The sequence below is a fragment of the Pygocentrus nattereri genome, chromosome 7 (assembly GCF_015220715.1).
Source record: "Pygocentrus nattereri isolate fPygNat1 chromosome 7, fPygNat1.pri, whole genome shotgun sequence".
Classification (NCBI taxonomy): Eukaryota; Metazoa; Chordata; class Actinopteri; order Characiformes; family Serrasalmidae; genus Pygocentrus; species Pygocentrus nattereri.
In genome coordinates this window covers 3,818,970-3,835,769 of record NC_051217.1, presented here as the reverse complement: position 1 = coordinate 3,835,769, position 16,800 = coordinate 3,818,970, and the positions used below count along the sequence as shown (strand labels likewise).

The following is a 16,800-nucleotide window of genomic DNA, read 5'->3' as shown; positions in this document are numbered from 1 at the left end:
CGTTGGAAGAACTATCTGTCCAAAGCAAAGAGGTTTCTCCAATAATTTAATTCAATTCAACATCTCCCAAACACACATTCCATATCCCTCAAGCGCCTGTCCGCTATAAAAAGTAAACATCTTCATACAGTCTATGTCCAAAAGTATCCAGGCACTCTTCTAACGAGTGCACTCTGCTCCTTTAAAGTGATGTCATCTGCATGGAAAAGCAGTGGCAGAAGAAATGTAATATGCCCACTGCCAAGAATCAGTGAGAGGGGGGCACGAAGCCCCTCAGCTTTGAGTTGTGGAGAAGTACAACAGTGTTCTCTGGACAAACGGGGCACCATCCACTATCTTTGGGATGAGCAGAACTAAATCATCCAACATTACATCGCTACCTTACTAATGCTCTGGTCTCTCAAAGCAATCAAATCCTCACAGCAAAGTTCCAACATCTAGTGTAAAGCCTTCCCAGAAAAGTAAAAAAGAGGAAAAAGGCTGTTAAAAATGACATCTTTTCAACATAGCTAATATTTCTCAGTCTGAGACTGTTGTAAGAATATTATAAGATTAACTTATGTCTAGACATTTTAAAGGTGCAGTGTGTAAGATTTAGGATCTATTAGCAGAAATGGAGCACAGTATAGAAAACCCTGTTTTCATTAGTGTACCACCTGTAACTACGCATACTTGTGTTTTCATTAGCTTAGAATGGGTCTTTCATATCTATACTTTTTCTAAAAAAACAAAACAAAACACTGGCTCTAGAGAGTGCCTTTGATGTTGTACATTGAAGCAACAGCTGGAGTTTGATGGCACCGGTTGGAAGACGCAGAAAGACGAATCGATGGCTGCAGCCAGTGCTGTGTTGTCATAAGTCTGAGAAGCCAAATTTTGACAAATTGAGGATCATATGAAAAATCCAGTGAGTATGGAAAGGGAGTGGTGAGGGAGGGGTATTGAGTTGGTTGCAATCTGCAACCTCACCACTAGATGCCAGTAAGCTTACATACTGCACCGTTAAACAATTTTATCTAGTGAAATTGTCTTATTCTACTACAAGATAATGTTGCTTGTTTCAAGCAAACACAATTATCAGCATTACACCTAAAACCAAGCAAAATTATCTGTCAACATAATTAGACATTTTATCTAGATAGAATTATTTAAAGCAAGTAAAAAAAAATCTATAAACAAGCTGATTAATCTTATAAAACCATAATACACAACAATCTAATGAGAAATGCATTAAGACCCTTGATTTTAGAGGAGACATTGGATGAGCAGGTGTTTAAACCTTTGGACATACAGTGTACATTCCACTGTTCCCTGAACACACGAAGGACGGCCTCATCAGCTGCCGCATCTACAGTATCCAGTTACTCCTCTACGTACAACTGCGGCTGTAATAAGGCCCGGGTTAGATGTTCTCTCCTGCAGGCTTTTCTGTTACTCAGTAAGAGCAGATTACTGGACTCTTTCTCCACACAGTGTCTTGTTTCAGCCTCTCCTCCAGGAGACGTAGACTGATCTCCCTAGAGCCAGAGCTCCTGTCCTGTGCAGCAGAGGACCACGAAAGGGCTTCTTCAGGAGGAAGCCGTCCCTGCTCTCATGATCTTGAAGAGAGCATTTATGTTGTTGTTCTTGATAGCGTCTCTACAGGCAGTGATGACCTGGTTTTTTGGTTTTCCCACTGTGAGTGAGAGAAAAAGAAGGGAAAAAAATGAGTGGCTGGCTATATTTGGATGCTCTCAGGGCAAGCATTTTCTATTACATAGTCATAAACAATTTCTTAAATTTGTGTCTGTATTACAGAAATCTGAAAAAGAAAAAAAGCTCTGGCATGAACTTTTTGACCCCTCTACTTACCTCTGAGCCTGCCCGCCCGCTGAATGGCCTGGTTCACAGCCTTAAGGCAGGCCAGAAGCGCATTGTGATTATTGGAACGGATTTTGTATTCGTTGATCAGATCTCGGTTGAGGTCATACAGCTCAATGTAACGCTTCTTCATGGTCTTCCTGTAAAACAAGAAGGGAAAAAAATGATGTATGTGAGTAACAATGTAAAAGAGAGAGGGAAAAAACTAAGAAACAAGAGAGAAAATATAATTACATCGTTATGTGGGTGTATAAGCGACCAGGATAGAGCACAGACACTTACAAGTCTCCCATGAGTCTGGCATCCTCTGCCTGCACCAGCATGTTTCTAATGTGGTTGGAGTGATCTGCCATGGCTGCTGTTAATTTCTGATGCACTGAGTGGAACTCATCCACCTAATATCACAGTATTCAACATTAAAATGAAAACACAATATAACTTGCATGTCTTGATTTCACATTTCACACGTACCACATCAAGGTTATATAAAGAACAAAGAGAGTGGCTTGTCTTTACTAGCATTTGTATCAAGCCACTCTATTTACTAAAATGAGTTGACATGATTTTGCCTTCTAATCAGCCTCTAGTCCCACAGGATGCTGATGACTGGATATTTTTGGTTGGTGGACAATACTCAGTCCAGCAGTGACACTAAGGTGTTTAAAAACTCCAGCAGCACTGCTGCGTCTGATCCACTCAGACCAGCGCAACACACACCAACACACCACCACCACCACCACGTCAGTGTTCCTGCAGTGCTGAGAATGATCCACCACCCAAATATTACCTGCTCTGTGAGGGTCTATGGGGTCCTGACTACTGAAGAACAGGGTAAAATGAGGTTACAGAGTATCAGAGAAACAGATGGACTACAGTCTGTAACTGTAGAACTAGAAAGTGCAGCTATACAGTAAGTGGAGCTGATAAAATGGACAGTGAGCGTAGAAACAAGGAGGTGGTGATCATGTTATGCCTGATCGGTGTATGTGAACATGTATGTTTGTTTATGTATTTTGCTAGACATGCATTTTAGGATAGTTTTAATATTGTATTTCTTAACACAAGTTATTTTAGGGTGCCTTAAAGATGAGCCTTTCTGGCTAACTCTGACTCATTTGTGGTTCGGTTTAGACTGTTTGTTAATGGGCACGGTACCTGACAAATAAATTACTAAAAAAAGTTAATTGGATCACTTTAATGATGCTGTTTAATGAGAAATCAAGGAGAGAATTTTTAAATATCCACTGCAGGTCCAGTATAAAACCAACTTAACTGTGCTATTCATAAAGCAAAAGGATACTATTTTCTGGCTAAATATTTGGTATATTATTACAAACCTCTTTGCTTTCCTTGTGTCATCATGAATAACATCACAGCTGTTATAATCTACAGCGACGGAATCATATCCATGTTATTCATGATAGCAGACTCCCTCTGATGTTCTGTCCCTTAATTAGGCCACAGTAAAGCAAATCTGCCACCGTCTTACATTTCCAAGGAAAATTCAAAGCAAAATTTGGCAAGCTGTTTATATCAATTGTCTTTTCCCAAAAAGGCCGATAATGCCAAAGATCAGCATTATCCATAAAGCTTAAATGAGTTGTAGTTATGAAAATATAATACTTCATAGTTTCTGACATCAATACCCAAATTCCAACATATAATGCTACAATGAATGGATGCAACACAGAAAGATTATGAAAAGAATAATATTCCTTACTATCACTGACCTCTGTAAGAGTGACTCGAAGCTCCTCAAAGTAGGTAGGAAAATCTGCTTCTGCCTGTAAATCTTCAATGGCTAGGAAAGAAGCCAGAGATTGGACCAGATCTCCTGCCAGATCAATGTCATCTGTAGACAGTGTTATCTACAAAGGAATAAAAGATCAGTTTGAAGGATGTGGCATTAAAGTTAATCTTTTTTGTACTCACAATAATACAATCGTGCTTATCAGCATTAAATGAATGTGATGATGCAAGGCATCACATTGGGTAAAGATTTCTACCCTGTTTGGACTGACACACATATAATAGGGAGGTATACATAAAGACAGTATACCTCCCCACTGGAGCGCATGCTGATGGTCAGGAGTCCTCCTCCACGCAGTGAAGTGAACGTCACATCCGGGCTGTTGATGTCTTCTGGTAGCAGAAAGTTCTGGTTCAGCCACATGACCACCTGCACGTACATGGACAAACTGCTTCAGCAACAGCAAAAGAGAGCAAACTCTGGAAGAGTTTAAAAAATAAAAATCTCTGTATTCTCCCATTTTGTGAAATGTTATAGGAGAAGATTAAGTGCTCACTTGTCTTGTTGGCAAAAGGGGGTTTGTACAAGTATTAACGTCAGAGGTGCCAATAGTTTTGGCACAGATGATTTCATGTAAAAGAATTAGTTCTTAATGTGGGATTTTTTCCCCACTCAATAAACGCACTTGACTTAAAGGTTGGATTTTTCTCTTTTTTGCATTGTTGTCCTACATTATTAAAAAATGGTTAGAAGCCTAAGAACACATCTGAATGAGGGGTGCCAATAATTGTGGAGGTGTGTGACATTTTGTTTCTAGCAGTATCTGAGCTCAGGACTGTCTTTTCTCTAAGCTATTGGTAGCTAGCAAAGATACTTTCTCTAGATTGGCAAAGCACTTCTTGTAAGTCGCTCTGGATAAGAGCGTCTGCTAAATGCTGTAAATGTAAATGTATATTCAACATGGCACCTCATGGCAAAGAACTCTCTGAGGATGTGAGAAATAGATGTTCTGCACAAAGATGGCCTAGCTTATAAGAATGCTAACACCTTGTAAATGAGCTATACTACAGCGGCCAAGGTCATACAGCGGTTTTCCTGGACAGGTTCCACTCCGAACAGGCCTTGCCAGCGTCGAACAAAGTCATTGAGTCCACGTGTTCAGTGTCATATTCAGAGGTTGGCTTCAAAAAATAGACGCATGAGCGCTGCCAGCATTGCTACAGAAGTTGAAGAAGTGGGAGGTCAGCCTGTCAGTGCTCAGACCATACGCCGCACAATGTATCAACTCTATGTGCATGGCTGTCGTCCCTTGAAGGAAGCCTTTTCTGAAGCTGATCCACAGGAAAGCCCAGTTTGCTGAAGACAAGCAATTCAAGAGTATGGATTTTTTTCAGTTTTCCAACTAGATAACGACCCCAAACACACCTCCAAGATGACAACTGCCTTGCTGAAGGTAGGGCTGTGTGATAAAACCATAACACTAATTATCGCGATATAAGTTTCCTCAATAGAGCGATGCGACATGCTCGATACATTTTCTGTATAATAAATCATTCTTACACTTCCACGTTCAGCGAAAGCCCTAGTGGCGTTTTCTACTGCAAGGAAAGTGACACTATTCTGCTGTCGCCAGGAGAGGGCACACTTACAGGTTTTTTGGTGATTAGAGAGGGAAGGGGCTACAAGTAAGATGAGTCTTTAGCAATGACTGAAACGCAGAGTTAAATCACAATCACAATCCTCACAACTACAATGCTGGTACAGCCCTCAAAAACTCCTATTTTAGTATTAGTGCATTCCCAAGCAACCAAAGTGAAAGAACGAAGTGGGTTCATGTTACATGATACAGCCCTGATTTAAATGAAAGTAAACTGAGGAAGCTGTGAGGCATTGGAAAGTGGGGGCTTTCAAGGCGAGCTGTTTTTAGCAGCTGGCTAACTTGAAGCAGCGCTCCATCACTCGCACAGCATGGCAAATTGATGATACTGTAAATAAAACATGACAAAAAAGCACCGATTTCAGTTTAAACATACCTAAAAGGAGGACTCTGTTTGTCTAGTGTTAGATATATCACAGTTCACCCCTCAAACTACTTCGACAGCACAGAGAAATCCGGTCATCTGCTAGCTAGTTTGAATACAGTAATGTGCTCTGACATGGCTGTGTTTGGTCTGATGGCACCAAGATGCTGTGATCCATCACTGACGTACTGAGCCAGCTAATGTTTGCTGTTCGTACTCAGTTGGCATTGTTGGGAAACTAAACAGTTTAGCACTATTGTTGGCCCCTTGTTTAGCATTTGTAACGGGAGAGCCGAGCACTCGTCACCAGACAGCTTTAAAAGATGGATTTCTTTCTTAAATTAGTTTAAGAGTTTGTTTTGCAATAAAACTATTACAAAAACTGCGGCCGTGCTTTTCCAGCTGATAAAAACAGCTCACCAGACGCTTTCTCCCACTGTCCCATGACAGAGTTGTGAAATGTCCCATTGTTTGGAGAGTGTTTGTCATGTTCCGACCATAAAGGATAGTTTAAAACAGCAATTATTCACCCAGGAGCAAAAATCAGCCTTCAAACTTGAAAGAAATAATGATTTGACATATATCGCGATGTGTATAGATACAGAACAATATGAATTTTGTTTATCGTGATAACATTTTTTGCCATATTGCACAGCTCTAGCTGAAGGTAAAGGTGATGGACTGGCCAAGTATGCCTCCAGACTTAAACCCAATTCAGCACCTGTGGGGCATCCTCAAGCGGAAGGAGGAGCACAAGGTGTCTAACATCCAGCAACATACACACACACACACACACACACGCATGGCTTACCCTTTGTGGCCTATCGTTGACACTGAACGTGACTCTTCCCGTCGGTCGTGGAGCTGAGGGGTCAACATGAAGGTCATACATAGAGAAGCGAGGCAGCTGACGAGTTATCTCAAACACATGGAATTGTGTACTGACAGGAGAAAGAAAGAGAAGGAAATTGTTGCAGTCAGTACTCCTCATATTAATCCAATACTTCTACCATTCAGAATCATTAGCTGTGAAATGATCCATTCTAAAGAAACTTCAGAAAAAAAGTCAGAATTCTCGGAAAGCTGCCTCACAAAAAACTATAGCATGAAATAGCTATGAATATGCCTGATGACTGAGACATTGTTTTATGATGGTTTGAGGATAAGAGTTTGGTCAAAAAATATTTTCAAAAGTCCTTTCAGAAGGCCACCCAGAAGGAGAAGCGGCTTAGAAGATGTGTGTGTGTGTGTGTGTGTGTGTGTGTGTGTGTGTGTGTGTGTGTGTGTGTGTGTGTGTGTGTGTATTTCAGAAGGCCTGTATAGGAAATTAAATTGCTATGTTTGCGTTCAAGAACCACAGCTCCTGCTGGCTGTGCAGTTAGTGTGATATAGCAACAAGCTGCTTGTTATGGAACTATAATTTGTATTTGTAGTTAAATGTATTTATTTAACTGTTGTATAAAAGCAATAGAACACTTGAGGTTATATGTTATCGTGTATAACATCACAGCCTTGATGTTATTTTGTGATAACACACTTCCTCTCATGTTCTATTGCTTAATTATTAATAATAGTATTTGTTCAGTAAGAACTCAAATAGGCACCTTTCGTCATGTACTAGGAACTATCAACAGACAAAAACATACCTGATCCTCCCACCAACAAAGGCCTTGATGTGCAGATCCACAGGAATGTCTTTAGGAGGAATGATGGGAACATAGATGCAGCCAGACAGGTTCTGAGCATTGGGGTGCACTACATGACTTTCCCCCTCAAAAATCCCCTCAGCAAATATCAGCACAGCCCTAATGATGGTCTCTGAGTGAGGACAAAATGATGTGAGAAAAACAAGCAAAAACATCAGGCACTGGAAGTATTAAGTTAAAATTAATTAATAATGAATTAATGCAACTTTTGTCTTTGGCACTTTTAAGAGGTATATTTAGGGCTTGGCTTTTCTGGCCAGAAAAAAGTCCTGAATTGGAGAAACACTACAGCAGAACTGTATGTCAGTGGCTGCATTCAGAAACCCTAAAAGTTACTGATTCTTCCCACCAATCCACTTCTCTCCTCTATGACCCAGTAACCGATTTTGTGACACCATCTTGGCGGTTATGTGAAAACACACACTTAAAATACGCACTGAAGTGGCTTTAAGCAAGGGCTACACCAGTGTAGGAGGATGGGCAAACAGTAATCCAGCTGTACTTTTTAATTCTGTGTTTTATTTGTGTTTATATATTCTTTGTGTTGTGTATTTTGTACTTGGTGTAATATAAAATAAAAAAGATTCAGTGTACAAAATCGCACAAATGTGAATTGGCCAGCTCTGCATAGCGGAACTGGGGCTTTCTATCAAACATTGTGGTATGCTCACTTTATCAAGACTCAATCAATTTAATAATGTTTAAAGCTCATTTCCTCTCTTTGATTCCTCCGTGTTCATCCGGGGTGGAAGAGAAACAGTAGGAAGGAGGTGGGAAGACAGCAGTAGCAAAAGTTTCTGGATGCAGCCAGAGATGCAGCTGCAGGGTTGGTTGCAGTGGTTGAGGTATGTGTTAAGTGACAGGCCATCCTACCATTTGGTGTAGAGATGCTGAGCTCTATGTGGGCTCTCTGGCTCTCAGTAGCTGCTCGCACAGACAGGGCCGTCTGCAGCTGAGTGTTAGCGGGGATTACGCCCATCTGATTTTCCCCTTCAGAGGCACCAGAGACAGCCTGCAATGGTCATCCATAGTCAATCACAAACATTTAACATCTCAAAATCTGCACCAACAGATCACCTCTGTAATGAGCATGCACATATACACATACATTATATATGCTATGGAAAGTTATTATGTTCTTAATTTACCATGTTAATGTAAGGAGATTTCATTCCAAGTCTTTTTCGACAATTTCTAATCCAGTCACGTCCATTTATCAATAAACACTGACACACTCCATTCATCACGAAATATTCACATGGTGTACAGAATAGCCTGCCTTTTCAGGTGGTGTAAAAACAAAAAAACAGGACAAATGGAGTTGCAAGGAGTTTATATGACAGCAATGACAAACAGAATGTTCCATAAATATTTGGACACTAACAGTTATTGTTATTTTAGCTGTCTACCAAAGCATACTGGGGGTTAGGTATGAAAATAGGATGAGATTTGAATGTGAACGCCCTCAAATTAAAACTAAAGGTCTGTACTTTGTGCTCATAGTCATACTTAATGCTGTGCTGTGTTACACAGCTAAAATAATAATAACTCAATGTCTAAATATTTATGGACCTGACTGTACGTGTACATGTATATATGGACCTTAGCATTTTCCTCATAGTTGCGTAGTTCCAGTAGCAAATTTTGTTTGCGCTGGCTCAGCTCTCTAATAAGATCTTGTTCCACACTTGCGTCCATTAGGTTCCCCTTCATCTCCTTACTGGCTGGCAAATAGCCTCGTACTGAGAGACAACATACCGTCAAACAAAAAAAATAAATAAATAAAATAGAAGTCATGTTTAAAACACCTGCTTTCAAACTAAACGCACATTGCTTCAATCACCACAAGTATTACTACATAAATCCAGTTCTTAATAGGGTTAGAAATCACTATAAAAATTCAATATTTCATCAAAACAAGTCTATTATATGAATGCAGCGACAGATGGTGTTTATTCACACTTGCTTCTCAAATTATTCCAGAGTACATGCTGTGATATCCATATTAGAAGCATGTCTGTCCAATTATTTTCCTATATTTTACTCTTACTATATTTGGTCTGTTATGCATAAAAAAATTAAATAATACTTTCTACTAGTCATGTTACATCACCTTCTCCTTCCACTGAGGTGCAGATAAGCTGGATCTGACCATCCATACGGTAGTCTCCCTCCACCACCCCAGCCACAGATGAGGAGAAGTTATCCTTAAAGATCACCTCACCAGTACGGTCACTGCGAGCGTCAATCTAGACAGTGAAAAGAAATGATTTCACAGTAACTGCAGAGAGTGACTAAGTAAATCACTCGGATTGTGACGACCTCACCTTCCCATTGGACCAGCCAGTGATGAGCTCCACAACTCCATCAGCATTCAGGTCAAAGGCATGGATACTCATTGCATGATTTTTTGACTGTGAGGAAAGGCAAATCTGAATTACATTTCCCCTCGAGTAGAACAGAGTATATAAAATGTGTCCACTGAGCAGTGATCAGTAAATTCTCACTGTGCTTCAAAAAAATACCTTGATTCTCCAGTAGCGGGCAGTGCGGTCATACACTCCCACTGTTCCGTTGGCCAAAGCGTAACCAAATCTGCTGCCATGCATGTGACAGAGTGAGGTCACTGTCTGAGAGGAACAGAAATCATCTAGCAAGCTTATACTTTTTTCCCACAGATCTGATAAGCCATGATGCTGCACTCATCGTATATATCTGTTTCTACATGGTTACCTCATTCTCTGCCATCTCTGATACCAGCTCATCCTCTCTGAATACCCGGATGTCAAAGTCTTCTGATCCCACAAGAAGCTGCAATGCAAGTATTTTAGGAAATTATGCATGACATATACATTGACATGCCAAATATGTATTATTAAATATGTTGGTTGGATTTTTAGTACATTCCCATACATGAAAGTGTATTCATCCAAGCACTCAGTTCTCATTAATCTAGTCTACTGACAGAAGACAAGAAAAATGGAAATTGAATTTGAGCTCTTAATTTGTCTTTTTTTCCCTGTGACTGGAACATCTGAAATTCTTATCCATCTTTTAAAAATATTACTTAGAAAGGAAAACTTTCTGTAGAACTCACCAAGTTCTTGGGAACTTCCGTTGACCTATTCACTCATGCAATTATCTAATCAGCCAATTATGTGGCAGCAAGAATGAGCATAAAATCAGGCACACGCAGGCCAGCAGCTTCGGGTAGTGTTCACATCAACCATAAAAATGGGGGGGGGGGGGATCTAGCTTCAGTATTCCTATAACTGTCAAACTATTGGGATTTTCATGCACAACAGCTTCTAGAGTGTACTCAGCGCAGAAAAGGCAGACTGGTTCGAGCTTACAAAAAGGCTACAGTAACTCACATAACCGCTCTGTATGAATATGGTAGCCAGATAAACATCTTAGAATGCACAACACATCGAATTCACAAGCCTGTTTGGATGTCGTGCAGTTGGAGAGGACAAGAGGGTCGTCTCAGTGTAAATTAAAATTGCAGGGAGGAAAATTCTGACTCAGCCTTACTGGAGCGAGTGGAAAAGCACCCCACCTACAGACTCCATAGCTTTGCTGGATGACTTCAGTGCTCATGTTGGCAATGGCTGGGGAACCTGGAGGGGGTCATCGAGAAGAATGGTCTGCCTAAACTAAACCCAAATTGTGAATTGTTACTGGACCTCTGTGCTAGTCGTGGATTGCTCATAACTAACACAAAGTTCGAATACAAAGATGTTCATAAGGGTACTTGGCATTAAAACTCCTTGGGTGTTCTGAAGAGAGGTGCTGAACTGTCAACTGATCACCATCTGGTGATGAGTTGAAGCAGATGGCGGGGAAGACTAGCGGACAGACCTGGTAGACTCAAGCGAATAGTGAGTATGCTGGGACAACTTTTCTCATGTGCCGAAGGAGGTAGGGGACATGGAGTCCAAGCGGACCTTGTTCAAAACCTCCACTATGGAAGCCACCAGGCATAGCTCTGGCCAAAACCTGTTGGTGCCTGTCAGAGCGACAACCCAAGAACCCCCTGGTGGACACTGGTGTTGAGGGAGACCATCAAGCTGCAGATGCAGGCCTTTAGGAACTGCTTAGACTGGAGGACTCCCAATTCGACAGACAGTTACTGACAAGCAAAAAAGACAGCAGTGGCTGCGATGTCCAAAGCAGAATCTAGAACATGGGAAGAGTTTGAAGAGGCCATGAAAAAAGACTTTTGGCTGGCTTCATGGAGGTTCTGGACAGCTGTCCAGCAACTCAGGAGTAGGTGGAGTGGCTTCACTCAAACTGTACTCAGCAGGGTTGGAGAAATTCTGAGAAAACTGACTTTGAATGAGGATACTATCAGTCGGCAGAAGGAGCAATTTAAGGAACTCCTAAAACTGTGAGACACGCCTTCCTCATGGGAGTCAAGGACAGAGGCTTCTAGGGTGTCAGACTCCATTTTCCTGATGAAGGTCACTAAGGTAGTTGCTTAAGGCTCTGGATGTTGTGGGGCTGTCAATGCTAACATGCCTCTATAATGTCACACGACCCTCAGGAACAGTACTGTCTCTTACTTTACTCTTTACTGTCTCTGTACTCCCAGAGTGAGGGTTGTGTCCATATACTCAGGACCGAGTCAACCTCATTCAATGTGAGTGTTGAACTCCACCAAGGTTGTGCCATTCCTGTGATATTCATGGACAGGGTGTGAAAACATAGCCAGAGTCAGTAGGGCAATGAGTCGAGGCTAGAGGGTGGCATTTCTGCTCTTTTTGGCTTCATCGCATGGATGCCTACAGCACTCACTGGAGCAGTTTGCAGCTGAATGTGAAGAGGGTGGTATGCGGATCAGCACCTCCAAGTCTGGAAGTACACAGTCTTAGCCTGGAAAAGAATGGCATGCTCACTCTAGGGAAGGGGGAAGAACCTGTCCCAGGTGGAGTTTATGTATCTTAGGGTCACGAGTGATGGGAAAAGGGATTGTGGATCATAAGATTGGCCACAGGCTGGACAAGCAGCAGCAGTAATGCGGGACCAATATGCAAAGCTCTCTGTTTACCAGTCGGTCTACATCCCAACACTCAAATTTGGTCATAAGCTTTAGGTAATAACTGAAAGTATGAGACTGCAGATAAAAATGGCAAAAATGAACTTTCTTCATATGATGATGGCTACACCCTACTTTATCAGGTGAGGAACTCATCCGGGAGGAGCTCCAAACAGAGCCACTACTCCTCCACATTGGAAGAGCTAGTTGAGGTGGTTCATGCATCTGATTACGATGCCCACCGCCTCCCATCAGAGGTTTACCAGGCATGGTCTTCTGGGACGAGACACTGAGGTCATCCTAGGACCTGCTGAAGGGATTATATCTCCAAGTTGGCCGAGGAATGGCTTGGGGAACCCCAAGAGCTGGAGGAAGTTTGGGGGGGGAACAGAGTCATCTGGGATTCTCTGCTTTCCCTATTGTTACCACAACTCTGGCTGGATCAAGTGGTTTAAGACAATGGGTGGCTTGATGAATGAATGTACTGTTCACTAATTACATCAGTAAAAAATGGTTCACCTAGTCCTCTTCATATACCACATATTTCTGGTAATATGTACTTGCTTATTTAAAAAGAAATAGTATAAAGACTTTATTGTCTTTATCAGATCATTAATGATTCAATGCACCTATATAAATCAGCCTTAGCAGCGCAATATATTCTTTGGATACATAGCATACATCTTTGGATGCAGTTGAACAGTGCTGTTTGGCATGTCTCTCTCACACACACACACACACACACACACACACACACACACACACACACACACAAAATAAAATTAGGTTTCTTACCTCATTCTTCCCATCACCAGTGAAGTCACACAGCACCAGTGATCGCACATTATCTCCGGTAACCTTTAAGCCCAAACACATATTCTAGTAAGTTAATCTCCTCTGAAATTCTGGAAGAATGAAAGAAAATGACCCTGCAGACTGCCTTACTGTCCAGAACTGGTCATTTCCCTCATAATCAAATCCCTGAAGTGCACAGTTCCCTCCAATAATGGCAAGAGGTGACTGAATGTCCCCTAATTTTCCCAGAACAATGGCATTGGCTCCATCGGTCACCTGCAACAAATCAAAATGACTAAAGAAAGTTTTTCACTGAATATTTTATAAACTGGATGATACTGTATACTGCAACACTATTTCAAACAAAACTGATTACATTTAACAGATGTTTCCAAAATATATCAGTCTGTTCAACAATTAAAACAGTTAAACCATCATGACAGCTACACTTACCTCCCTGTAGAATATGTCAGCATTGTCATGTACATCGTAAGCTAGCAGATTGGTTTGTGAGCCCACCAGAAGTGTGTCTCCTGTGGTGTTTGGTCCCAAAGTGCCTGCTGTCAGGCAGCTTACTGCCTGGTTGATGTTGAGCAAGGATATGTCAGAGTCTTGGGTACTCTGACTCAGCCGGTGAGCTGTTTGTCTCTGTCCTCGACTGTGAGGGTTATGGATGAACACCTAGAAGGTTTTGAAAGATTGGTTCTTAATCTGAACCAAAGATGCACTTATCACAGTTTATATCTTTTCAAATTACATGTACAGGGTACTCTTGGCATGGGTTCAGCTTGTTGTTGTAAAAAAAAAAAAAATTATAACAGTGGGCTACAGCTAATGATATAAATGAGTTCCAGTATAACGGTATTAAGAAGACATGCTGTGAAAAAGCATTGGCCCCATTCCCAATTTCAATTTACCACTGCATATTTGTTGCACATGAATGTTTCAGATCATCAAGCTACTTCAAGTCAAGTCAAGTCAAGAGGCTTTTATTGTCATTCCATCTATGTACAAGTACACAGTGGAGTGAAATTACGTTCCTCCTGGAACGACACGGTGCAACAAGGAACAAAAAGTATAAAGTGCGAACGTGCAGACAGAGTGTGCAAACAAAAAATTAAGCTAGAAACAATAAATACGATAAATTAAACAGACATTAGACACAGTAAACAGACAGGACAGTGCAGCACCGACACAGCACTCATTCTGGACATGAGGTAGTGGAACTTCTAATATTAGACAAAGATAACCCAAGTAAAAATGCTGTTTTTTTAAATGATGATTTCATTTATTGAAGGATAGGAGTGCATCAACAACTCATCCAGGAGACAAAAAAACCCAGATGAGCATCTAAAGATCTGCAGGCCTGACTTGCTTCAGTTAAGGGCAGTGTACACGTGTAGGACATGTATGACACTGGGCACAAATGGCATTCATTGTAGAGCTGAAATGCACAAACAACAAAGAACACAAAAAACACAAACTCATCTTGCATTTGCCAAACTACATCTATATAACAGTCCATATATCTGTGGACTGACAACTTTTTAGAAGACATGGGCGCCGTTACATCTTGTGTAAAGCTAACTCTGCATTCCACCATAAGAAAAGTGTGATGGCCTAGGGTTGCTCGGCTTCTGCAGGATGTGGAGTGTCAACTGATGGAACCTTGAATTTTGATCTCTATCAGAAAACTGTGAAGGAGGATAACTGTCTGGGTTACACAGCAGGACAATAATCCAAAGCACACAAGTAAGTGCACCTCTGAACAGCTCAAAAGGAGTGGCCGAGTCAAAGTCCTGACTCGAATCCCACTGAGATGCTGCGGCAAGACCTCCAACGGGCAGTCCATCGCAGGAAAACCTTCCAATATAGCCAAATTAAAACAATTCTGCAAAGAAGAGTGGGCCAAAGATTCATCGCAAATGTTTAATTTCCGTCGTGATTGCCGAGGTTGGCACCCCTGGGTTTAAGAGAGCAATTACTTTTACATATGGGTGATATAAATTTCCTTTTATTTAAAGTTTCCTTTTATTTATTTATAAGATTCAAAAGCTGCATTTCGTGTTTACTCATGTTGTCTTGATCTTATCTCATAATAAAATTAGCTGGATGATCAGAAACACTTAAATGTGACAGATCAGCAAAAATAAAGGGAACTGAGTGAGGGGCAAATACTGGTAAACGGGTATATATATATATATATATATATATATATATATATATATATATATATATATACACATATACATACACACACACACACACACACACACACACACACACACACACACACACACACAGAACACCCAGCCACAGTTCTGCTTCCCTCTTTCAGATGTTTTGACACTGTTCTTACCTTGCCTGCTTGCGTAGCTGCAGTCAGACACGGATGAATCCCATCAAACTTTCCCACAGTGACCATACGCGGGTTAATCTTATGGTTAAGCTTGAGGGTGAAGATTGGGACCAACATGGTGGTACGGTTTAATGGAGAAGCACGGCTCTGCAGCCTACTGCCTAACAAAGAGGGAAATGTGATATCTGTTCAGTGACTTATAGGAAAAATATCAGTGTGTGTAAGACTGTAAAAGTATATAATAACTGCAGCTTTCAGGATCCTGCACTTGTCTGATCTCACTCCTCTTAATAGAATAAACAGCTTACTGCGTGGCTCTCTCCCGCTGGGCTTCCGTTACCTAGCAACACACGGAGGCTTTCGCTAACGTGCTAGCAAGCCAGCTAATCCCCGCGGTTGCCCTTCTGTTAGCCCCTTTCTAAAAACAGCAAAAAAAACGAAATATTGCTCATACAACCTACTCAATATCTGACTGTACAGTTTCAGAATACACTCCAAATACGCGCTGACGCGCTGAGACTGGCTAGAGCTGAGTATCGTTATCTGCGCTAAGCTGAAGACTAACTTAGCGTTACTTCAGCAAATTAGAGCCACCTAGGTTAGCAGTTAGTATTAGGGTTAGCTAATTTAAGGGTTTAAATGGTTACATTGCCTTCATTGATCCCAATAACGTGTCGATACACTGTGAAAAGGTTCAAATCTGAAGAAAAATAAATCTTACCCGGATCCCCGTCTTGCCGATAGACAGGCTTCTGACTGGCGAACCTACTAGGAACCCTAGTTCACACGCATGCGCACAGTCGAGTCTGTGGAGGAGGACACAACACAAAAAAGTCTTGGAGCAGAGGAGATTTACCAGGTTGTGCCTCCTTTCTTGTTTCACATGCAGCTCAACAATGAGGCAGAATGTGCAGTTTTGCCTTCAACCGGTTATTATTGAGAGAATACACTTTTAAAAGCATGGTTCTTCAAGGGTTATTTACTTAAGAGAATGGTTAAAATGTTCAAAAAGGTTCTACTTTGAACCGTATGCAGCACATTCTCCATCAAGCTATTAATGCATGAAATATATATAGATATACAACTCTCCAGAACTCTAAACAGATCCATTCCCTTCTCTCAGCCTCCACAACCCCCCACTTCAGCCTCACACAGTCAGCTTGTCCTTTGGGCCCTGTGTCCCCTAAGGACATTTCTGTGCCTGATAATGTCATAAAGTGTCTGCAGTTGTGAAAGATTCACTCTGAATCTACAGATATTGTAGTTAAATC

At 41.3% G+C, this 16,800-nt stretch overlaps 1 protein-coding gene across 3 annotated transcripts; it reads right to left on the bottom strand.

Moving 5' to 3' along the window:
* Positions 1-29: 29 nt before the first annotated feature.
* Positions 30-16,338, bottom strand: bbs2 (Bardet-Biedl syndrome 2). Of its 3 annotated transcripts, XM_017691086.2 has the most exons (19): positions 16,251-16,338; positions 15,838-15,947; positions 15,530-15,690; positions 13,624-13,851; positions 13,321-13,446; positions 13,171-13,233; positions 10,071-10,148; positions 9,863-9,967; positions 9,665-9,751; positions 9,451-9,586; positions 8,940-9,079; positions 8,211-8,349; positions 7,278-7,449; positions 6,443-6,572; positions 3,920-4,039; positions 3,591-3,728; positions 2,143-2,255; positions 1,852-2,000; positions 30-1,675 (listed from the first exon to the last, which is right to left on the bottom strand). In XM_017691086.2, exons 3-19 carry the CDS (start codon positions 15,644-15,646, stop codon positions 1,569-1,571), a joined length of 2,148 nt encoding a protein of 715 aa, XP_017546575.1. In that variant the 5' UTR covers positions 15,647-15,690; positions 15,838-15,947; positions 16,251-16,338; the 3' UTR covers positions 30-1,568. The 3 variants fall into 3 exon arrangements, with proteins under 3 accessions (XP_017546575.1, XP_017546593.1, XP_017546584.1); XM_017691104.2 differs by lacking the exon at positions 15,838-15,947 and having other exon boundaries at positions 15,530-15,686; positions 16,251-16,334; XM_017691095.2 differs by lacking the exon at positions 15,838-15,947 and having other exon boundaries at positions 16,251-16,321.
* Between the last annotated feature and the right edge of the window lie 462 nt (positions 16,339-16,800).